The sequence below is a fragment of the Styela clava genome, chromosome 12 (genome assembly GCF_964204865.1).
Source record: "Styela clava chromosome 12, kaStyClav1.hap1.2, whole genome shotgun sequence".
Lineage (NCBI taxonomy): Eukaryota > Metazoa > Chordata > Ascidiacea > Stolidobranchia > Styelidae > Styela > Styela clava.
Genome location: NC_135261.1, coordinates 2,927,857 through 2,953,648, shown reverse-complemented (window position 1 = coordinate 2,953,648; position 25,792 = coordinate 2,927,857). Strand labels below are relative to the sequence as shown.

The 25,792-nt window shown below is 36.7% G+C and overlaps 1 protein-coding gene across 1 annotated transcript; it reads left to right on the top strand.

The window, feature by feature from the left end:
- LOC144430688 (uncharacterized) lies at nucleotides 1-24,674 on the top strand. The gene is made up of 18 exons (XM_078118718.1): nucleotides 1-194; nucleotides 8,825-9,097; nucleotides 10,245-10,526; nucleotides 11,269-11,346; nucleotides 11,527-11,565; nucleotides 12,480-12,782; nucleotides 13,172-13,441; nucleotides 14,325-14,603; nucleotides 16,503-16,763; nucleotides 17,401-17,664; nucleotides 18,014-18,283; nucleotides 18,493-18,759; nucleotides 19,153-19,413; nucleotides 19,667-19,963; nucleotides 20,247-20,504; nucleotides 20,926-21,195; nucleotides 21,895-22,191; nucleotides 22,670-24,674. Exons 1-18 carry the CDS (start codon nucleotides 182-184, stop codon nucleotides 22,951-22,953), a joined length of 4,266 nt encoding a protein of 1,421 aa, XP_077974844.1. The 5' UTR covers nucleotides 1-181; the 3' UTR covers nucleotides 22,954-24,674.
- Nucleotides 24,675-25,792: the final 1,118 nt, after the last annotated feature.

Sequence of the window (25,792 nt, the reverse complement as noted above, 5' to 3'; positions counted from 1 at the left end):
TGTCGGTATCACTGGACAAGCACGTGATATATTGCTATTTTTATCACAGTGTATGTTCATTGACGCCGTTACGCCTGTGCGTGTATAAAGACAGCAGTAAGGGGAAGTATGGTTCCGTGTGAGTTAGATGAAATGTTAAACGAATTATTATAGGCGTATTTCACGAACAGAGAAAAAGAATATGGAAAATGCAGGTACAGTTATATTTTTATATTTATTACATTATGTTTAGGTTTGACCAAGCAGGCGTTACACGACTTAGTATAGGGCGAAAATTATGCCTTGAGCACAAAATCATTCTGACCATAAAAACACTGAAACTAAACCGGTAGAATTGTCATTGGTTTACTAGTTCGAAATGACGTTTAGCGAAGGAGAATATTTGGTACTCCCGAAATAGGTGAACCAAGATGGCGAACACCGGAACGTAGTATGTGTACCAGGTTAGAGTTAGGCAACAAATACTACGGAAGTCACTTGGCTAGTGGCCGAACTCGTAATAGAACTAAAATAAGGAACATGTGTAGTATGTTTTACAGCCTCTGCTGGGGAATGATATTCAATGATCAAATCTTATTTTGAATTAAGGTTGAATTAATTTAATAGCTCTTGCTTGGATGAAAAAATACAAAATTAAAGATTTTGTACGTAACACGTTTAACCACATATAAATTTTACTTTGATTGGAGTAGAAAGTTTTTAAAATCAAAATTTCACCTTTCTGTTTCAACGGGATGTATGAGAATGATGAGATAGACGCTGCATATTAAATCAGCATGTATATAGTATGTTTCACGGATGTATGGGGGCGGGCCGGACTTACCATTAAGCATGGTAGGTTGACGCCTGAGGGCCTCGACATTCAATTATCATTTATAAGTTTATTTTGAATTTTACAGGCTTGTCCAGGAATAAAACCGTTTTGAGAAATTGTTTTTTGTTTCATTAGGTTGACAGTCCTTGTCTCGAATGTTCAGCGTTTACAAACTTAATAGATTAAATAGGTCGAATAAATGAATTTGTCTGAATTTAAAAAACTCAAACCATTTGACGTAAAACAAAATTGCTACTAATGTTTAATTATTTGAACCCTTTTATCGTATTAGCGCCTTTCTTTTAAAAAAAAGCGGGGAAAATATGAGCATATAGGCTATAGCTATATTACGTAACAAAGAATATAAGAACGATTGAATTTTTTACTATTTCGGATATTTTTTATCCTAGACCCATTTGTTAAAAAAAAAATAATAATAATTTTATTTTTCAGTATTGTTCTGTTTACCAGTAATTGCGCCATGCCTCTCACCTTTCGAGGCTAGACAGGTATTATGACGTCGGATTTTCTGGTGCCATGGCATGTTACCTCATTCTTGGGTGCTTTTAATTCCACTCACTATCTGATCTACTTGGGTGATTAAGCATCCTACCGGTAATTAAATTTCGTATATCACGCAATTTAAAAAAAAAACTGGGCTCCCATTATGACCATATAATAGAATATTTATGACGTCATTGTTGAAGAGAAGCTTCGCAAATGGAATAGCTAGGGGCCCCAGGCTAGGGTCTCTCATAGTCTGAACCTCTAGTCCAGGCCTGGGCAAGTTGCGGCCCGCGCGCCACATCCGGCCCGCTGCAACTTTTCATCCGGCCCGCGAGCAGGCTTCTAGATTTAGACACCTTATTTTTTATTTACATATAGAATACACTTCAACTGTGAACAAACGGAATTTTTACGATAATGAAAAAGTCGTTAATAACGTTCGACTAATTTTTTGTAAATTGCCATTGTTTTCGTCAGCTCGAGGTGACTCCTCAAATCACAAATTTTCTTCAACATATATATGTCTTGTATACTGAACTGTGGAACCATTGAGAAAAACAAAATTATAATCAAAATTAAATTATAAATAAAATTAATCATCGGCAACGAAATGCTGAAGATAAATAAAGGAGTGAATCGACAAGCAACCTAAATCTAGATCTCAAAGCGCTAATATAAAATACTAAAAATTGAACAGAAACAAATTTGGATTTAAAAGGCCCCTGACAGGTTAGAAACGCTGTTGTAGAATTTGGAAACTGAAAAATTTCTGGTGCCCACGACACACATTTTAATTGAATGGCTTTCGTGCGCGCGATGTACCTTTTGAACAAATCCAAAACTACCGACGGCGCCTGATATATAAGATAATTAATGTAAAGTAAATTGAATCGATTTTCATGGTACTAAAATGAAATTCACTTTGTGTGGTTTTATCGCAGACGTGGTGATTTTCTAAAATGGTAAAATCTTTAAAACAGAGCTAAGTCATTGTTGCAAGAACAGATCAGATTTGTCGAATTCACGAAATCGAAAAAAAATAATCAGGCACTTTACCTCACATTTTTATATCCGCGGAATGCGGTGGTATTTCAGAGGGGTAATGCCTATATTTTATCAAGTCAACCGCGGGTTAAGTTGAGAACAATAAAGCAAGACATTTTAAATGTACCCGTATCAATACATTTTAACAGTGGCGGCGCGTCAATAGGGCCAACCAGGGCAATGCCCCGGTTGTTTTTTCGGTATAATAAAAAATAATCGAAAAATACCTCAATATCGGTTGCACAGACTGTCTACACTAGCCATATTCTCCCGTATTCCCATATTCTTCATTTTTCGCTCGCAAAGCCTTCGCCGAACGTCGACGGGACGACGCCGATTTTGCCCCGGTTGCTCATTGTATATCGTATTCTCTCTTTTATCTTCCACTCGCCGCGTTTGCCTCGTTTGTTTTCTGTTTCTTTTACTAAATCATCGGGGCCGATCGGGCCTAGCCCCGAAATTATGACGACACAATGCCGACGTTTCTTACAACAACGTGTTGACATATTCACGCATTCCTTCTCGTTCGTTGGTTGCTTGAAGAGTTGATAGTTTCCTCGCCTTCGTTTTTGTCGCTTGTTTCGCTATTTGAATCAGTTAGAGACCTTTAGTCCATTTGCTTTCGATTTTCCACATTCCTTTTGAGCTCCTCACTTCTTTCCGGCTTCGCATTTCTTAGCCTTAGACCTCATAATGAATAAGGTTGATGCACTACTTCGCACTCCGTTTTCGCAGCTGCCGCTGGAACAAAAATTAGAGGTACAACGTCTTGGGCCTTATCAACCAAAAAATTGTTCACTGGAACAATCCCATGACGGAGGAAAGCGTCGGCGTACATTCTGCGCAGAAACTTGGTATAAAAAACACAAATGGTTGTGTTACAGCGAGGACAAAATGCACTGTTTTGTTTTTATTGCCTACTTTTTGCTACCGCCCGTGACTCACGTTGGTGTAAATTTGGTTTTAGAGATCTTAAACATCTTTCCGAGCGTGCCGGGGATCATCAATCTTTTATGGAGCATCTGGACAATGCAGGAAAATACCGAACATTCGGAAATGTTAATATTGCAGCACAGTTGGATGAAGAACGCGCGGTTTCTATTCGTCGGCACAACCAAAACGTCGAGAAAAACCCCCATGTTCTCGGTCGATTGATAGATGTTTTGAAGTTCATTGGTTGTCACGAGCTGTCCCTCCGTGGGCACGATGAACGGGCTGGCTCTTCTAATAGAGGGGTATTTTTGGATATGGTGGAATACACCGCATCCCTAGATACAGTATTGAGAGATCATCTTGATGCCGCAACTGTTTCGAAAGGGACATCTAAGGATATCCAAAATGATTTGCTCGACTCAATGTATAAAATTTATTTACAACATTTGGCTCTGGAAATTGAGAATTGCCAGTTCCTTTCGATTTAGTCTGACGAGACAACTGACATCACGTGCGTTTCCCAACTGGCTGTGATTTTTCGGTTTGTGAAAGATGGTAAACCTACCGAGAGATTTCACAGCTTTGTACCAATCGTTAATCGCACGGCTTGCGGGATATCGGCTGTACTGAGAGAAGTGTTACAGCCTTACAACGCGAAGTCAAAATTGATAGCTCAAACTTATGACGGCGCGGCAGTCATGAGTGGGTCGAAACATGGTGTTCAAGTTTATATAAAAGAAGATTTTCCTCATGCGCATTTTTTACATTGTTATGCACACCAATTTAACCTCGTTATTAAAAATATGTGTCTTGATACCCCTCTCGTCCGTATATTTTTTGCAAATGTTTCGGGGTTTTCTTCCTTTTTTTGCCGTTTCGCCGAAGCGCTCTGACCTCCTTCGCCAGATATGTAGCCGCCGTCTCCCATCTTGTGCACCAACACGTTGGAACTTCCAATCACGCGTGGTGCAGGGCGTGTCCGAAATTAGGTCTGAGCTCATTGAGTGTTTCAATGGCATTCAGAGCTCTCCGGTTTGGGACGAACGCTCTGTGAGGGAGGCGGCAGGTCTAAAGCGTCTGCTAGAAGATGGTGAGTTTTCATTTTTTCTCGCTTTTTTCTCCTCAATATTCTATCACGTAGATGTATTTATACGGCGCATTGCAGTCAAGGCTAATGGATGGAACGTCTGTGCAGTCGTGTATTTCAGACTTCTGCGATGCTGTATCTCGTATCCGGGAAACAATAAAATACGACGACACATGGAGTGCTTCTTTACGCCGCGGGCAAACAACGCAGCGTTTGATTTTGTCTGCAAAAGAATGCTGTGACATTCTGGTGAATCAAATAGGTGATCGTCTGCGCACTGAACACCTTGCCGCGTTCTCTTTGATGAACCCCAAAAATTTTTCAAAATTTGCACGTCAATTTCCCATCCATTTGTTGGCTACTGTCTCCAAATTTTACCCCATGATAAACGTGGGTAAATTGGAAAATGAATTGCGATGTATATACACCAATCAAACTTTTTTGAACATCACATCAACTTGCGCGCTCTATGGGTTCCTCTTGCGGCGTTTGCAAAATTTCTGGACATCATTTTGACGACGCCTATTTCTTCCGCCGAAGCAGAGCGAACATTCAGCACGCTGAAGCGTATTAAAACGTATCTCAGAAACACAATGAAGCAAGATAGATTAAATTCCTTGGCTGTTTTATCCATTCACAGAGACATTATTTCTGGGATGCATCAGCGCGTTATTGAGCATTTTGCTTCCAAGAAACCGCGGCGTGTTGCATATATGTTCAAGCAGTAGAAGTCTAGCAGCATATATATCTATGAGTGAGCGACGCATGTCCTTATCTTTGCATTAACTTTCCTTTCTTCGTAGTAACGTTTTAAACCTTATTTTAGGTTTTGTCTGCTTTCCCGAAGTTTCTGTTAATATGTCATTGTATTTATCTGGGTAGATATTGCCTTTCCTTTTGAAAGAGGTTTCAAAATAAACTATGTCTATATTTATTAATCCCTTGACTTGGACCGGTTTTAAAGACACTTTCTTATCGCTAAAAATTGTTGCTTGCCCCGGTTGTCAAAATGACCACGCGCCGCTACTGCATTTTAAATATACCCATATCGAAAATAGGTATCAAAACTATGTATATTCCGGCAGTTTATCTGGCAATTTTATATCCGCAGATAGTGGGGTATTTTAGAGCAGTGCATCCAGAACTTTTAAGCTCGTAACGCCTCCCAATGCATTAAAATTTTCCGCGACCCCTGTTCATGTTAAAAATGCTATGATGACAGCATAGTTATATGAATCATGTTCATCATCAAAGTTATATGTTTTGCCATCAAAAACATGGTCCTAATGCCGCATTGTTACTCACTCTTCAGCATTAATGATAAAATTCGGCATTGTAATGCAAGCGTGCCGTTTCTCTGATCTTATATATTTCTCGAAATTTATGTTTTAAACTAGTTTTAATAATTGTGCTTTGAATAAAAATTCTAACAAAAGTACAATAGATGTATTACTTGTTTTATTTAAATGTGTAAAAAAATATAATGAAAAAGCACGATTGACTTTAATTAGTCCGGCCCGCCACTGCATTTTGAATATTCAATGTGGCCCGATACCAAAAATAATTGCCCAGCCCTAGTCTGGTCTGAAAATTATGAGCAAAGATTTTGTAGTGAAGGCGATTTAATCACATATTTTCCGGAAACGAGGCTCTGTAAAATCAGCTACTTATAAGCAGTGGTGAGCTGTAGCCGGAACGCACCGGAACGGCGTTCCGTTTGTTGGACATTTTATTGCTTTTGCGTTCCTGTTGTTAAAATAAAATTATGGTACAAAAAGTCCAATTTTTCTGGTAAACCTAGTTATTAATTTATGTTTTGTTACATCAGATTTCGTAATTTTTTTTATATCACATCACGCAAATAATTAGTACAGCAGTAACGTGTAAAAGATGTTTCCCCGACCTTTGACCCCATGGAAACGTCCGCGTCGTGTTTTGAATACATTATATTTTTGCGAATTATATGCGTTCCGGTTGTTACGATTTTTCCAGCTCATCACTGCTTATAAGTATGAATGTCCATTCACACATTTGCTCAGAAATGGGCTATGCACAACCAAAATCTCAAACGTTTGGGCTAGATAAGCACTTGAAAGTTCGGCGACATTCATCGCACAAAACGAGATTGTGTAAAAACAGATTTACTCCAAAACAGTCCCTGTATAAGACACTACTAAAACCAGACTGTTTACATGACACTGCTGAGTGAATACTCACGTACTCCTGAGTAGTTACTTGTATTTGTAGCTGTATCTTTTCCAAGAAGACTATTCGCTTTTTGAAACCACCAAGCTTTTTAAAAAAGCACTTGCTTATTCCCCTTTTCAAAGAAAATATGCAACTTTTCATAGAACTGAATATTTTACAAGGTCCATGCCCGTTCTATAATCGTGTGGCCCCTCTGATAAAGCTTCACGCCCCATCTAAAAAAAGTATGCCAATTTTTAAAGAAGATATGTTCTTTCTAGCAGCATATATATCTATGAGTGAGCGACGCATGTCATTATCTTTGCATTAACTTTCCTTTCTTCGTAGTAACGTTTTAAACCTTATTTTAGGTTTTGTCTGCTTTCCCGAAGTTTCTGTTAATATGTCATTGTATTTATCTGGGTAGATATTGCCTTTCCTTTTGAAAGAGGTTTCAAAAAAAACTATGTCTATATTTATTAATCCCTTGACTTGGACCGGTTTTAAAGACACTTTCTTATCGCTAAAAATTGTCGCTTTTGCCGATTGGTTAGTACCGATGGAATGGTTTTTATACTCATAAAATGATGGGAGAACTTACAGCGCTCATCCTGTCCCCGTAGATGGGGGTGACTTGGTCCCGCAGTAGCTTGCCCCGATTGACAAAATGACCACGCGCCGCCACTGCATTTTAAATATACCCATATCGAAAATAGGTATCAAAACTATGTATATTCCGGCAGTTTATCTGGCAATTTTATATCCGCAGATAGTGGGGTATTTTAGAGCAGTGCATCCCGAACTTTTAAGCTCGTAACGCCTCCCAATGCATTAACATTTTCCGCGACCCCTGTTCACGTTAAAAATGCTATGATGACAGCAAAGTTATATGAATCATGTTCATCATCAAAGTTATATGTTTTGCCATCAAAAACCAGGTCCTAATGCCGCATTGTTACTCACTCTTCAGCATTAATGATAAAATTCGGCATTGTAATGCAAGCGTGCCGTTTCTCTGATCCTATATATTTCTCGAAATTTATGTTTTAAACTAGTTTTAATAATTGTGCTTTGAATAAAAATTCTAACAAAAGTACAATAGATGTATTACTTGTTTTATTTAAATGTGTAAAAAAATATAATGAAAAAGCACGATTGACTTTAATTAGTCCGGCCCGCCACTGCATTTTGAATATTCAATGTGGCCCGATACCAAAAATAATTGCCCAGCCCTAGTCTAGTCTGAAAATTATGAGCAAAGATTTTGTAGTGAAGGCGATTTAATCACATATTTTCCAAAAACGAGGCTCTGTAAAATCAGCTACTTATACTTATAAGCAGTGGTGAGCTGTAGCCGGAACGCACCGGAACGGCGTTCCGTTTGTTGGACATTTTATTGCATTTGCGTTCCTGTTGTTAAAATAAAATTATGGTACAAAAAGTCCAATTTTTCTGGTAAACCTAGTTATTATTTTATGTTTTGTTACATCAGATTTTGTAATTTTTTTTATATCACATCACGCAAATAATTAGTACAGCAGTAACGTGTAAGAGATGTTTCCCCGACCTTTGACCCTATGGAAACGTCCGCGTCGTGTTGTGAATACATTATATTTTTGCGAATTAGGTGCGTTCCGGTTGTTACGATTTTTCCAGCTCATCACTGCTTATAAGTATGAATGTCCATTCACACATTTGCTCAGAAATGGGCTATGCACAACCAAAATCTCAAACGTTTGGGCTAGATAAGCACTTAAATGTTTGGCGACATTCATCGCACAAAACTATAGATTGTGTAAAAGCATATTCACTCCAAAAAAGTCCCTGTATAAGGCACTACTGAAATCTGACTGTTTACAAGAAACTGCTGGGTGAATACTCAAGTACTCCTGTGTAATTACTTGTACTTGTAGCTGCATCTGTTCTAAGAAAACTATTCGCTTTAAAACCACTGAGTTCTTTAAAAAAGCACTTGCTAATGCACTTTTCAAGAAAATATGCCACTTTTCGAAGGCTATGAATATTTTAAAAGGTCCATGCCGTTCTAATATCATGTGGTTCCTCCGATAAAGCTATACGCCCCATCTAAAAAAGTATGCCAACTTTTAAAAGAAGATATGTTCTTTCGAAAATAGTTATGTTCCGTCATAAAAAGCTGGGGAAAACTTGCCTAAAATATTAGGTTATTCCATGCGTAGAAGGGGAGTGCTTTAGACACAACTATATAATATATTATATTAATAAATTTCCAGCACCAGGACGAGTCGTTGAGACAACATGGGATCAAAAAAACATCAAGTTTCAGTGGGAAAGAACAGAAGGAATAAAACATTACACTTTGATAGTCAGAAATGTTTTGGACAAGACCAAAGAAATAATTCATAAAGATTTTCCCGAAAGCAAATGCCAACATCGAAAGGAGTTGAAAGAAGAATTGAGAATCGGTCAAACTTGTGAAATTAAGCTCAAAATATTTTGTCCGAATGATGTTGGGAAAGATTCACAATGGGAGACTTGTATCATCGGTGAGATAAAAGTTTTTTCCTATCCAATATAGTTACAAAACAAGATAAACAACACCTAGACGAGTGGGGTTCAACCATGGCTGCGTCAGTACAGTCATTTTCATTCAAATCCGAGAGTATATATTAATAAATTTGAATACCTACTATATTTGGCTCTAATATTAAACTTGCTATGCTTCATTTTGTTTTTCCAGTTAGGTTTAAATTTTCCCAGTAAGGTTTGCTTTAAATGATTTGACAGTTTAAATATTTCCGACATTTAAACTACTGCACAGGGTACTTCTGTAATATGCGAACCAAGATGGCGGACATCGGAACGTTGTATATGTACCAGGTTAAGGTTAGGCATTAATTTTATTTTGAAGTTCCATATTTTAGGTCTATTACGAGTTCGGGGACTAGCCATGTGACTACCGTAGTATTTTTATTTGAAATTATGGCCCAATCCTAACCTGTTACACATACTACGTTCCGGTGTCCGCCATCTTGGTTCACATAATTCAGGAGTAACCTGCACAGTATATCCTCGAGCCTCTGGAATGTTTTATTGGGGTTCCGCTCCACCAAAAAGGTTGAAAACCATTGATCACGACAAGCAAAAACGATTGCGAAGCGCTTAATTTTTTTATCGAAAACCTCTTTAGACAAGCGGTCACTTATCCATTTCAGCATCGCGCCATTTTAGGATATATATTTTAAATAAGGTTTTAGGGTTTGAATCTATGATTCCTAGAAAATTATATATATATATAATATATAGATATAAAATAGATATAATATAGCTGCTATTATACTTAGATTTCCACTTTAATAACGAGATGCATTATTCTTGTTATTAAAGAAAATCTTAATCAGAAAATCGGCAACGAAAATTAGTAATGCAATAAAAAAATCGAGCTTATTTCTCAGTAACATTGCAAGCAAACAAAGCACATATTTATCCATTAAATAGATACAAATCCCACGAAGAATGATTTGAAGACTTGCTGGTGGTTTACTCGATCGCTGACCGGCTACTAACACCCTCAGAACGATTAAAACTAGATACTCCCAACCGAGACCAGTAGCAAATAATAGACCATGATTAAACCTAGTCTCATAGGCATTTCTTCCGGTGATAAATATATTAAACAATTTGTTTTCACAGGAGGACCTAAAGTTCCACGAAATCCTACTGCAACGGTGAATCTTGAGAAACCAACCAGAAGCCTACATGCACAATGGATGGAGCCAGAGATAAAGCCTGACTCTTATGAGGTGGAATGCATTCCTTTACCTACTGGGAAAAGAAAAACTCAAATATCTTTCAAGAGAAACACTACGTTCAACAGACTGAAAACCAACACGAACTATCGCATATTAGTTCGTGCAGTTTATGCTGATGATTCTAGTCGTGATTCTGAATCAAACATGGTCAGCACTCATGCAAGTATGTTTTTTTTCTGTTACTTAACACTGGGCCACAAAATTGCCATTCTTCTATGCAGGGGAAATTTATCTTGAACACACTTTAATAAATGTTTACATGTTATAACATCTGGTTTAATTTCAAAATATCTAGTCATTAATTCCAATCCAGTTTTAAATTTTTTGAAATGCCCTCCGACGGCGACGAGTCCAGCAAATCGTCGAAGGTAAATTGTTCTGAACCCCCTACCACAATGCGACAACCACCAAGCAAAAAGCGCTTGAATTTTCTTCGATAGGTTGCAAGTATAAAAATGGAATCTTAGGCGTAGCCAGGGCATGCCTCTCTTCCCCATCCCCACCAAAAAAATATCACCATTTTTTTTTTAGTGCAATTTTGCGGCATTTGCAGTGAGAATTAAAATTTTTACGTATTTTCCTACACCATTTTATTCTATTCTTGCACCATTTACTGACAACTGACTTTTCCTGGCGTGTTATCAATAATGAACCAACCGAGATAGATGCAAATGCGCGCTCGTTTACCTTGGGTATCTTCGACAACGAAGAATAATGTAGAACGATTCTTTAAGATTTTGTTAGATATCAGTGTCTGTTTTTATCTAGCCTTGTTCGGGGTAAAAGGTACACGTAAGCGTCGTATTACGTCAATATAAATAATAAAATTTGCCCCCTCCCAAAAAATAACAAAAAATCGGGGTTGGCTACACTCTTGAATGATATTTTTTTTCTTTTTTCGACAGAGCCAAGTGATACTATGTCAACTCAATACAGCAACATTCATGACAGTAACATCCTTATAGAAAACCAGACAACTTTACGTAAGTATTTGCTGAAAATATTCGAGTAGAATAGTATAGTTAAAAACAGTGTTTGCGTCGATTTGCGAATTTTCCCCGATTTCACAACCCTAGAGCTAATGGCTTGGCACACTCTTACTGAAGCCATATTATTTATATTGAATATTTTTTTGTTAGTAATTCGGTGAATTTGTTTTTCAGATCACAGCCAAGTAACTAATGTCAGGAAAGATGATTTTGGTGAGCACTGCGTTCATTTTCTTAATTTTATTCAGCTTATGTAATTTTTGAAAAATGCGAGTTTCATTATCACAGCTAATAATTGTATAGAATAAGACGCCTTATATATATGCATCTTATCGCAAAGGTGAGTGACGAGTCATTACTTATCGATCTTGATAAGTATGTTGTTATGTATTTGTTTGTCTGTTTGTTTGTTGATTTTGGATGAATTGTGTGGTATAATTAGTGAGTTATTGATTAATTAGTGATGATACACGCGGTGTCGCTATTGAGTCAGAGAGAAGGAATCGGAACCGCAGATCGATAAGTAGGCGGTCTCCGATCGCTATCTAGTTTGTTTAGTTGGCCGACGGAGCCATTCCCCACCTTGGAATGCTGAAGAATTCAAAATTTCCCTAATATCCATATAACCCAGTGATTCTCAAAGTGGGCAATATCGCCCCGGGTTTGAGAACCACTAATATAGCCTATCTCCAACGATTTCTAACCGACCCAATGTTTAGCGCTATGTTAAGATTACTAACGCTCAGTAAGTTAAGCACGATCAGGCTGTAATGGACATACTTCATTTTATTAAGCTTTGATTAACGAAAAATTGTTACAGCTAAACAGCTAAAATGAGAGAAATCACGCATTCAACGAAAATATTAAAGTATTAGGCATGCATATCAATATACCTTCGATGACATGACTCCAACATTCAATGGGCCAATCAAATCCTGAATTGTTCAAAAGTTGACAAGGCCTATTTATTATATTTATCTGTGACTCGTCATCCAAATTTTTATTTATGCGTATTGTGTAACACACCACCAAAAATTAGGGAAATTAAATAGTATAACAAAAGTCAAAACCCTCCTGATTATCCATTAACGAACTTTTTATTTAGTATATTGATTTCTTTTTCTCAGACAAACCACGCAACGTTGAAATCAAAATGTCCACGGATGATGGGAACATTGAAATGGCAACTGTTAGTTGGGACCCTCCCGGCTTTTCAGGAGAGTCTGACGATTACGAGATTCTACAATATGATGTTAAAGTGCTACAAGAGAGCCATACGATGTTCACTAAACATCTAACCGACCAATCTTGCACAGAAAAATTTCTCATCAATTTGGGTAAATGTTATACCGTGCATATAAAAACAAAATATGAAGAAATCGACACAGAGAAGATAATTGAGGCAGATTTTAAGACTGTTTTCCATTCAAGTGAGTTTTTTTACAGCTTTACAGCCCACTCTACCCACAGTCATGATTCATAACCATAGTTTGTTATTTCTGTAACCAACATATGCAAATATACCTATTATAAAAAATATACCAATTATACCTATTCCGTCACATGAAAATGTAGTTCCAGCCTAATAAAGGTGGTCCGCGAAGCGAACACTCCGTGCAAGTGGACCGCGATATGAAAAAGGTTGAGATGCACTGCCCTAATTAATCCTACATTTTGAAACCCTTGTATAACAAGTAATTGAAGTTTAAGACCTGTGTCTCTCTCATATATACAATCAACTGCTCATGTAGGAAATAAAAAATATTTAAATGTAATTTTAAAATGTGTAGTTTCATTCACAACAATTCTTGCATTCTAGGGCCTACCGAACCTAATGTTAGAGTGAAAGTAGAGAAAGAGCAAGTGCTGGTACAATGGGACAGTGCACGGGGTGCTGAACGATACGAACTCAAAATATTTGAGTCTGAAAGTAAAAAGGAAATTGATTACCAGGAAATCATCAAAGCACTGACAAAGCACACAAAACCAATTGGTGAATTTTTTCTTGGAACTTATTACACTTTCCAAGTCACTGCCCATAGTAAAGACAATCGATGCACTACAACAAAATCTATAAACTATTTGATAGGTGAGACAAACTATTCCACTGTTGTTTTTTTTACCATTTTCAACCTTGGCTGTTTTAAATTACTAAATCACTGGCGTCTCCGTCACAAAAAGAGAGAATATAAAGCTCTGAACATATAAGTGAGGTTTATAACTCATATATTAGTACTGTTTCCACTTTTGGTTGAGTCACAAAGACTTTTCTCAATGATTACTAAAACTTGTTCAAGTCATGCATAAAGTAAGTTATCATAATTTCTACACTGCCAAACAAATGCATATCTCAGCGCAATAACTAGGCATCTGATATAGCTAATCTTTTTTTGTTATAAAAATCGACGACAATTGCATAAAAGCTGTGGTTCGCCAAGCAATTGATTAATCATTTTAAGATAGAACAGGAGTGCGCAAGGTTATTGGTCCAAGGGCGGAAAATTTTTCTCACCTAAACCGGCGGGACATGTAAGTGTAACGTAAAAAGTTACATTTTATGAACAATATTTACAGTGTTACGAAAGCAAAGTGGAAAACAATAAGCATGGGGCCAAAACTAAATTTAATCGCAATCTCAACTAATTCCTTGAGGTATTTGTTAGCTGAAATATCAAATTTGGATTTAGCTTGGTTGTGACAGCAACAGGTGGGCCAATTTGAATTACTCAACGGGTCGAATTTGGCCCGCGGGACGTAGTTTTCCCATGTCAGGGATAGAATTTACATATTTATCACGGATAAAGGAAAGATGATAAGATGGCTTAATCATATGACGAAACCACAGTCTGTTGTCCGGTTATCGGCCAATGCCGGATATGAGATTAGTTATTATTAGTAGTTTTCAGATGCATGGACTTGATGGTGTAGGAACTGATCCTTTTCTAAAAATCTTCCACAATTATTGCATTCAGGTGGCGGCTCCATTCCTAGAATGGCGAAAGCTTTCTTAAACAAAGAAAAGCCAACAGAGTGTGTTGACCTCAGATGGGAAGCTCCGGAAGAATCGATTCCTTCACATTATCTCATAAAAGAGGCAAATAGACCCGACACGATTAAAGAAGTCAATGAAACTAGATGTACATTATATGAATTAAAGAGTGGTCTCTCTTATCAATTCAGTATCATTGCGGTCTACAATGGCGGCTCTGAAAGTGATGGATGCCTCACGAATGAGGTTACAACAGATCCAAGTTAGTTTAGTTTTTTTATTAGGTGGTTCCACACCTTCCCTTTCAAAAAGGGCCTCAAAAAGCAGTCGCTAATACGCAAGGAAGTATAAACTTTCATGAATGATTCAAGAGTCTTGCTGCACACTAACACAAATACAAGCCGGTAGGCACCCAGTTGGATCTCCGCCATTGCTTGAGGCCCGCTTCATTTCAGTTTACCAACGGATAATAGGTTCATTTTGAACGCCGCGCGTTCCGCTGAATTCATTTCAAACGCTTACTTGCGTGACTGGTATATTGTGGCTGAAAATTAAAAAATATTCTTCACTAAAATCCTTAAGGCTCCTCCGGTTTATGGAGTATCGAGACCAAAGATAACTTATTGGAAAGAGTATTTTGCTATGCGGAAGGTAGCATTCTTAGAATTTTAATTTTCGATTTCATTGGCGAGAAAATTGCGATATAAAGTGTGAAAAAAACTAGAAATTCCATAAAGATCGGCGCGTTTTTCGTTGTTACCATGGGAACGAAACTTCAATCCGTACTTTCTATAAAATGCACATTACTAGGGTGACAGGATAACCCACGTGAAAAATTTCATCAAGATTGGTCCAGCCGTAAAGTCGCTACATCTAAACAGACACATAGATACACAGACAAGCCGGGAGGGGCACCCAGTTGGATCTCCGCCATTGCTTGGGGCCCGCTTCATTTCAGTTTACTAACGGATAATAGGAGACAATAATAAAAACGCCGGTCCATTTTGAACGCTGCGCGTTCGGCTGAGTTCATTTCAAACGCTGCGCGTTTCGTAGTCTTACTCGCGTGACTGGTATATTGTGGCTGAAAATTAAAAAATAATCTTCACTAAAATCCCTAAAGCTCCTCCAGTTTATGGAGTATCGAGACCAAAGAGAACCTTTGGAAACAGTATTTTGCTATGCGGAAGGTAGCATTCTTAGAATGTTAATTTTCGACTTCGTTGGCGAGAAAATTGCGATAAATTGTGAAAAAAACTAGAAATTCCATAAAGATCGGTGCGTTTTTCGTTGTTTCCATGAAAACGAAACCTCCATCCAAACTTTTCATAAAACGCACAATACTAGGGTGGCAGGACAACCCACGTAGAAGATTTTATCCAGATTGGTCCAGTCGTTAGGACGCTACATCTAAACAGACAGACAGAACGACTGATAACAAGGGTCTCCTAGAGCGGAGACCCAATATTTCTGTAACGTGTCGTCTGACCAAGGTCAGACTACTTCAGACATATGTAATTCGATTGTAACAAGGAAAGCAGTTACATGCATATTTAAACAATCAGTGTAAAATTATGGAGTTACGGATGTTAAATACTCAATAAAAACGGCGAATTCCTAATTAAATACTGAAATGACAGGTGATTGATGAGATCTCTTTATTTTATGTTCAACAATTAAAGTTGTGTTTTGTGTTTCTCAGCATTGGATAATCCAGACCAAAATCGTTGTCTGTGTGACAAGTATAATTTTGTGATATTTGTTTTATGTTTAACCTGACCTCGTTACAGAAATATATTTGTGTTAGTATGCAGCAAGACTCTTGAATCGTTATTTTTACTCTTGCTACAGCATCCTTGTAGTATATCCATACGGATCCACCGGCACAAAAGAGTAGAAAAAGGGTGGGCCGTTAGTCTCGCAGAAACCAAATCATTAGCGCAACAAACTTTTATGTTGTCAAACAACAATCTCGATGACTTTCAAAGAACACAATTTAAATTTTGAACCGATATAATCAAATATTTAAAAAAAACATGAGCTGGTAGTCCAAACAGTCTTTGTTTAAATACACTGAAATCAGAATCAGATGTGAATTTATCCATATCCCCTTTTATCAAAAAATCATGTTAACTAATAGTCTGTGCATAATTTTTTTTAGGGCCATCATGTGTCCAAAACCTTCAGATAAAGCTAGATGACCAGTATCCTGATAGGGTGATCGTTTGTAAATGGGATGAAACCCCCAATGCCACAATGTATAAAATACGAGCGATGTCAGACGGTTTTCTACAAGAACACGTGATAAAAAATCTACAATTTAAATTTAAAAATTTAACTCCTGACATGGAATACACAATATCAGTGAAGGCTGGTAATAAAAGCGGCTACGGAAAAATTTCTCAGGACAAAACAAAAACAGGTAAATAGTATTTTTGTGTATGTGTATATAAATTTCACATAATAGTGGCGAGCAACTACTGACACGGGGAAAGCGCTTTTGGAATCTTACCAGTCCACCCAACTCGTCCAATTGATAGTAAAACTATGGAAAGGCGTTTGTGTGAGATTTTTAATTGCAATGCCAATAGAGTTGAGGCATACCTGCTAATTCACTGAACATTAGGGAGGTAGCAAACATTTACCAACCAGGAATGAAGTTTGTTTTTTATTGGCTGCCGCATTACTGATATTCTTTGGTTCTTTATTATTACTACTAGTAATACTTATTAACGCACACGTTATAAACTACATTAACTGAAGAGTACATAAACAAAGTAGTTTTTAAGCATAGTGATAGAGCAATAAAGTGTTCCAAAATAGACAAAGGGGAAATTTAAGAAAAATCTTGGCAACAACTGGTTTCAAGCATTGACAAGCAGGCACTAATCAATACACTACACAATATCTCACTGATTAAACTCCATTAGGCTGTGCTATACCTTTTTCGATTCGGTGATAGCTACTCTTATTTTCTCCGTAATTCTTCTACCTCTGATAATTACCATTGGTTAATGGTTTCACGGAATCTGACAGAAGTTATTTGTTACAATTCACAGAAATCTGGGTTCCAACACATATTTCGTTGCATGCTGATGAAGACAATTCATTGGTAGTGGACCTAAATGGAACCAGACATGGATTGCAAAACATTGTTTCACTTTTTGAAGCAAGAAATGATGTTTATGTTGAGGAAAATTCAACTCATGGAAGCTCTTGCAAATTCGACAAAGTTAAGAACAACACAAAATACTTTGTCAAAGTACAAACTGCAAACGGTGAAAGAAAAAGTAGAATCACAAAATCAAAGGATATTCTAACAAGTACGTGGTCTAAACTGTGATTTCACTGATATTGTATCTTTGTTTTAGCTATTGATCAGCTTCCTCCTTATCCAAACCCAAGCTTGGAACAGTCAACGAATGGGTATGGCCATGGATTGTCATTTAATTGCGTCATCTTATTAACTACCCTCTCTTCTGAGACAATTGTGAAAAAATGCATCTGGTAGAATGTAAAAAAACATATCTGATTCAATAGCATGATTATGCTTGAATTTTGCCCTAAAAGATTGTTGCAGTATATTATTCCTAAATACTCTGTTTAACGATTTTATGCAAGATTGAGTCGATGCAAAGTATTCTTATAAAAGACCTGTGATGTATTTTACAGGACCAGAAGCGTCTGTCATTAAAAGCTTGGATTTGTGCAGTGAAAATCAGTCCACAGATATCAATATTGAATGGAAAATACAATATGGAATCTTGTATTATGAAATCGAAATCCAAACCAACCAGGAGATCGAAAATATTCTGAAAGTAGCAAATAATAAGCAGTGCAAATACCGATGCCTGCAAGAAGGCAATGAATACTCACTGCGAGTGAGAGCAGCTAATACGTCCGAGTTCGGAGAATGGTCTGAAATAAGCTCTATACTTTTGGGTTAGTTAATCGATTTTGATGTTTGCAATACATTCACTAGCCACGATTGGGCCAGGTGTTTTGGTATAGAATTCTTGGGACCGAGCAGAATATTCTTGCTAAGCTATATTTCAGCCAGATTTCCTCTTTTTGTTTTAATATATAGTATATAGTTTTAGATATTTTTTATGCCTGCCGTATTTTGCAATCACCCAATATTTTTGTTTTAGCACCGCCAAAGATTTTCGGACTCAATGCTGAAGTCACCGAGGATAAAATTATTGTTACATGGGAAGAATTGCCCAGCAACATTGCTTATTATTTGATTCAAGTTTTTGTTGGAGAAAGATTGAATGAGAAGGTTCATGAGGAAAAGATTGATGAAAGAAAATTTGAAATATTTCGACCTTTGCCCTGCACAAAGCACAAGTTTGTTGTTTCTGCGTACAACATCAATGACATTCAAGGACAATCTGCATCAAAAGAAATTTTGACAGGTTAGAAACAATTTCTTCTGTATTTTAAAATGTATCCAAGGTTCAGCAATGCTTCTGTTTGCTGAAAAAATTTGAATCATTCTTTTTTGAAGACCTTCAGAACCTTCAGACAATTCATAAAGTCTATACTGTTTCATTTTAGTAAACATACCGGGCTTGACGGAAAACTAGATAATATTCCCGAAATAAACAATGGCCTTCGGGACTTTGCGGGATAGATTTTGGCAAAACTTCTGATCTGAGTATTTGTATGGAGACTACTTGGATATCACGGCAGGCAGTTCAATTGATTGATATACCTAGGCCCACCAGAACTAGATTCAAAGTTAATCAATAAATTGACACAATTGGAGTTTTTTCAATACTGCATCTTATGGAGGTCTTACTTTTTAGATCTTTTACATCCACCCAAGTCGATTAAAGCAATCTTAGATGAATCACGACCTTGGGCAATGTTTCATTTGGAGTGGGACAGGCCAGAGAGCGCCAAGTCCTTTTTAATTTTAGCCAATGATGAATGCATTGGAAATTATATTAAGAAAAACAAATTCACATTTTGCGATACAAAACCAACACAAACATACAGGATTAAACTATATTCAATGTGTGGATTTATCAAAAGTGAATACACCGCTACAACTTCTATAACAACAGGTATTTACAAGATCTTATTTTGTTTAGATACAATAGCGGTATAATTGTTCAAACAAGAGTATATTTAGGTGAATTTAATTTATCAAAATTCTAACTACAGACCTGCAATAAGGTGTTCTCGCAAAATATTTTCGCAACTTCTTTCAGTAATGTTGGCTGGTATCTAGCAGGAAAAGACCCACTTCTTCCAAGATTAGTATCGATTTGTGTACCATTGTCAAGACATACATTGTAATCGATTATTATGTTGCAGGTGATGTTCCAGAGATAGATTCAGATTCCATCAAAGTGGTATTAGACGACATAAAACCTTGGGAAAAGGCAATAATATCATGGAAAATGCCTCTTGGGGTAGAAAATGTATCGGTAAATATTAAGTCACACCATCCTCAGGCCGGTCCACATAAAGAAATAAAACATGAGATCCGCAAAAAAAACCTTGTAGAATTTGTCAACCCTAATGATGATGGTGAAGAATATCTGGTTGAAATATATTCTATGGTTGAAGGACACAGACAGCCGCTGCCAACAGCATCAACCTTTAGATTGGGTGAGCACACTATTCGTACAGTTTCTTATCTTTCAGGAAATCCAAGTTGCAGCATTGCATTGAAGAGCGTTGATTTTGCAAAATATTCAAAAAGTCAGACTTGACTTAAAAAAATGATAGCAATTTACTTCAGATGTAAAATGGTGCGAACTGCGAAGCACTGTTTTTAACAGTCTATTCAGAATACACTATGACAAGGCAATCGGCGATCTCCTTATCTTTACTTAAAATCTTAATCACTTAATTTTTATAATTTACTAATACTCACTATTTCTATTAATAGGGCTTATGGCACCGTCTAATTTGAAGGTATCACTTGACAAAGACAATCCTTGGGGAATGTTTCATTTGACATGGGATTGGCCAAAAAGCGCCGAATCATTTTCGGTATATGTTAACTCTATGATGATTGGAGAAAATATCAAGGATAACAAATGGCAAGTTGATGTTAAATGTGCTGCAACAAAATATTATATCAAAGTACTTTCGTTCTGTGGAACTATTGAAAGCAAACACCCTGCGGAAGTTACTATAACTACAGGTACAGTGGAACTGTATAACTACAATGGAATACTTAAAGATGCAATTTGCAGAAGTTAGGAAAAAAAAAGAAATAATATTTTGCTACTTCGTAACTTGGTAACCAACTTTGAAAATGGAGACATAAATAGACTTCTTTTAAAATTCCTGGATACAAGATAACCTCAATTTCATATTACTTGCTTCTTATGCAGCTTAAAATCTGATCCGAACATGATAAGCGAGTTATATTTTTTATCCCTTTTTCGAACTTTTATTTAAACAAATTAGTGCATTTTTTCATGAGTGCCAATTGACTTGAATGATGAAAACTAATGGGTGAATAAAACAACCGAAGTTACGACGTAAATGAGAAAATTAAGAGTAAACCCTGTTCAAAATAGGAACAAGCTGGACCTAACTAAAGTAAATTTATTTTCTAGCAACAATAAATATGGTGCAAGCCGACACCGTAAAGTGGGAACCAGATTCGGAGAAACCTTGGGAAAAGGTCTTGATGCGATGGGATCGGCCTACACAAGTCGAACGATTCAAGATAATTATTACGAGTGGAGGAATAACATCCGCTCCAATTGCCACAAATGAAAATTATTATGAAATCACAGCTGGATTTAAAAACGTGATTGCTGATATTTATTCTGGCATCGGTGATGTTCAAAGTCCCACATCAACATCAGTCAATTACATATTGGGTGAGTTATTCCTCCGGGTGTGAATTAACGGAATGTGGAAGCGCAATAGATACTGTACAGCAGCGGTTTTCAAACTTTTTGTTCGTGCGGCCCCAAATTATCAGGGAAAAAAACCTCAGCGCACTCACACGAAAAAATGCTGCTTTTGAATAAAACTCAATTTTGCGATCATCAATTGTACTTATGCTTTTTAATGTCTGTAATATGCAGGCCTAAGAAATAACGGCAAAAAGTCAACCTTTCCTCATCTATGTCCGATTTTCCTTTGAAATGCTAAAAAAATCACTCATGTTCTCTGAACTCGGTTTAGCAGATAAATGAACTGCAGCTCGTTTTAGTTATGTTTAACACTTTTCTGTTAATTCTCATGGTGCACCCATTGGGAACCGTTGCTGTGTACACTGTACAGTATTTTATTTAGATTCACTTTCCTGGAAATAATTCTTTTTTTAATTTTCTCTATTTTCGAATTGTAGAACTGTTTCAAATTTTGTACCCTGTTTTTATAAATAATAACTTTGGAAGAACTATATATTTGAAACTGGCTACAGAAATAGGTTCAACATATCTGGCTGGTCGAGTAGCATCTGCCCATGTTTTGTCTGAACTTTCTAATGATCCAGAAAAAAATTAGATTAATCATCCTTGTTAAATTCATCATTCAATTCAAGTATACAACGAAATTTTGTTCTATTATAGCTGACCTCCCGGAGATAGAATCGAAATCTATTGAAGTTGAGTTGGATGAGACGGAACCTAGAAAAATTGCCAAAATATCATGGGAAATGCCAGTGGAAATAGACTTCGCTGTGGTGGATATACAGCCACATGGTTATCACCCAAACTTTGACAGTTTGGGAAAACATTTCGAAAGACAAAAAGAAAACTTTGTAACATTCAAGAGTGATGGTGTTACTTCTGAATACAAGGTCGAAATATATGCTGAGGTATCAGGAAGAAGACAGAGGAGTCCAGCTTCAACAACTTTTTTAATGGGTAAATCAAATAGTATTGAGTTATTTATTTATGCGCTTAGCCGGTGTGTCAATTCATTAGATCGGATCATAACTTAGTCAATTGGTGATTCGCAGCTATAATAAAGTTACATTTCCCACTGTCATTGTATCTAAATGAATTTAGCCGTTGTTAAATTATGTATATCAAAAAACTGACCTTGGTAAAACGCAACGAAAGTATATTTTTGTTAGTTAAATTGTATCCGGCTTTCAGAGTCCGAACGTTTAAAATATTAGAGGTTCAAGATTTGGGATCAAATTGTCAAAATATTTACAGGCGGAGGTTCTATTATGGGCTGTCGTTGTTGAAACTAATTTTTGGAAATATGGAGCCGAGAGATGTTTTTTTCTTGAGATTCGGTGGAACTGATAACTTTTTCCTTTTAGTGTAATTTTGTTATTTACCTGATGCATACCCCCACTCGGCCCACTAAAAAATATTATGTCATATATTTTAGGGCGAACTGCTGCTGATGTCAACAAAATAATCCAAAGAAAATACTCAAGCACATCCACTCACAAGAAAAACATGATGCCAATGATCTCAGATGACGATGGTGGCTGTAACATCAGCTTAGTAGAATTTGTTGAAATATCTACGGGACAAGTCAATGTCATTAAAGGAGGGCATTACAGTGGAAAAACTACGATCTGTGACGAAATTGAGCGTACTATATCATCTTCCGAGACAAGGGTGTTCCATATTCAGAGTGAAAAAAAAAAAAAGTCAAAGATATTATAAAACGATCGTTTATTAGACATGGACTCAATCTGGCCAAATATGAACTAGAACGATATGTATCGTGGATGGGAAAAAATGACGATAAAATTACATTCATATTGGATGATTTCTCGCGTTCACAAATAAACAATGGGACAAAGCTTTTGTATGATATCGTAAATAAAAATCAATTCTTAAGAAGCACCGTTTTCATCACAACTTCAGAAAATGATTTGAACGAGCAACTATGTGCACCAAAATTATTTTGTGTTGGTTCACAAAGAGTTGAAAACATTGAAAAACATCTAACAAACCAAGGGAAATTGGACCTTTGGAAAGTAGCTTCGCAGCATTTCTCAGATCCCTACATCCAACTTGACCATTTATATTCTCTTTTAAAGCTTTTAAAACCAGAAAATAAAAAACATCTGCATTGTGCAACTTGGGTGATGGCTAAAATGTACATGAACATTAACCAAACTGAAGAAGAACAACATGCTTTTATAGAAGAAGTCGATCTATGTCCCCAAGCGAGTGAATTAATGGGTTTCGGCGAAGTTGATGTCTCAAATTTAACCGTGCATGAGAAATTCGTTTTTTCATTGTATACTGTCTTTCTTTCAAAAAGGAGTGATGCGTTAACAACTTTGCTTATGAATTGCGCTGACACCGAATTCTTGCTGTTGTGCGCTGGATGCTTTGATTCTAAAAATACCAACGTGTTGTTCAAAGTTTTGCATGATGCTTATCTACCCAGAGCAAATTCTGGCTTGACAAATAATCTTTCAATCTTAGGAGCCGAAAACGTATCTTTTGTTCCCAAACTTGGGAAAACTTTTTTCAGAATTTTTTTAGAAACAATGAATAAAACGGAACTAGTGAAGAAGTTTTTTCCAAATTTATGAAATTGTAGAAAAACATAATTTACAATCAATAGTTTGTTAAATTGTTCCAATGTTTAAAAGCATGATCCAAGTTTTAGTTATATATAAATCTTCATACATCTAGCAGGACTGTGGAACGGGTTAATACTGTAGAAATGTTTAAACTCCGATTCCACAAATCTGACCTCAACTTTTGAACCACAAGTTGTTTTTTCGATTTAGTCTGAATAAATGACAGTTACTTTATATCAATGATTACGTCGTTTCAGACAACCTTCTGTACATGCGGGAAAACCAATTAGTATGAAATCTTTCCGTTTTGCATAGTTTTCATAATTTTTTCACTCAGTTATAGACATTGGTTTATTGAAATGGAGAAAGTGTACCGAATATTTAGATACAATATCAAAATAGGTGCAACATAGGTTTTAAATGAATGTGGAAAATTGTCCACACAATTCCAGTACATTATAGCAAAGTGTTTTTTTTGTAGCTTGTTCGAAATCGAACAACAATACTTGCTGCATTGTATCAAGTTTTTTACCTATTTCAAAGTTAGCCTCACTTTTCGTGTAACAGGCATTCTGTTGTATCTTAATTTCTTTTATTTAGTTTGTAGCATTTGTGTGTGTTGTAATTTGTTTTGGATTCATTATAATTTTGCTTCAGATGAATAAAACTGTAGAGTAATTTTGAAGACCCTGATTTTTAAGACCTTTATGGAGGCTTCACTTATCAAACAACGAATAATAAAATCCCATTACAAATATATATTTCGACATCCGATGAAATATAATCTCACTGTGCGAGCTTAACCCAGCGTTCATTAATAAATCAAATAATACCCATGTGGTAAATATAAATAAATACTGTTCTATTTATGATGAGATTACCATATTTATTATGAGATCGGAAAGGCAATAAGACGGCTTTTTCATATGTCGAACCTCGGACTCTCGTTCAGTTGGTCTATGTCGGGTATTAGATTACATTCCCAGATATTTGTTTCAGATTTTTGGATTTGATTGTTGATGAAGCCGCAACCGACCAGCGATTGCGTGAACTACACCCCAGCGGAGAATAGTCGGTATTCCCGAGGTATGTGTACCAGGTTAGGGTCAGGCTATAATTTTATTCTGATTTTTTCCCTTTTTATTTTTATTACGAGTTCGGGGACTGTATGTGTTAGCAGCCAAGTGAATACCCCCCTATCCATAGGTTTTAGACAGTCTCTTTACACAACTTGATGTGAAGTAGGCAAACAAAATTAGTTACCTCTATATTGGTACACATAATTCTCGAGTGGCGAATAGTCACGGCAATCCTGCCGCACATAAGTCACTCCCGTGGGATTCGAATCTGCGAATCCACGCAAGTTAATCAGAGGGTGGGGTGGCGCAGGGCGGGCATCACCATAATTTTGGGTTGGCGAACTTCGATCGTCAACTAAGAAACACGTTGTCGTTTTTAAACAGGGAAATATTACTCTGACCAGTAGAATAATTGCTGAATCATTCAGTTAGAATTTCAACTCAAAAATAACTTTCAGGATTCACGCAAAGACGGCTAGCAGAAATTTTATCCGATGCGAAAATAACATAAGTAAACTATAAATCGACTATCGTCCTCGTAAATATCCGCAATCCGAATACCTCACTTTATAATTGCTGTGATGCTGATACATTTTGTTTGCAAAACGAGAGCAACATAAAATTATTTATTCGTTCACAACTTATGAGGGCACGTAACGTAGCGCTAGGGAGGGCAAGCTAAACAGAAATGCAGAATTTGGCAGCGTGCTTGAAGACGTTTTTTCCGTTTGGCGGCGCGTATTGTAACAAAGATGTGAGGATGCTCCGATATCGCTCTCGTGTACATTATAGCAAAAAAAACAGTTATCATATACAAGCCTATTAACCATTTTTTCTCGAGGCGTCTTTCGAACAATGATATTATTGAAAGGCGGAAACTACATG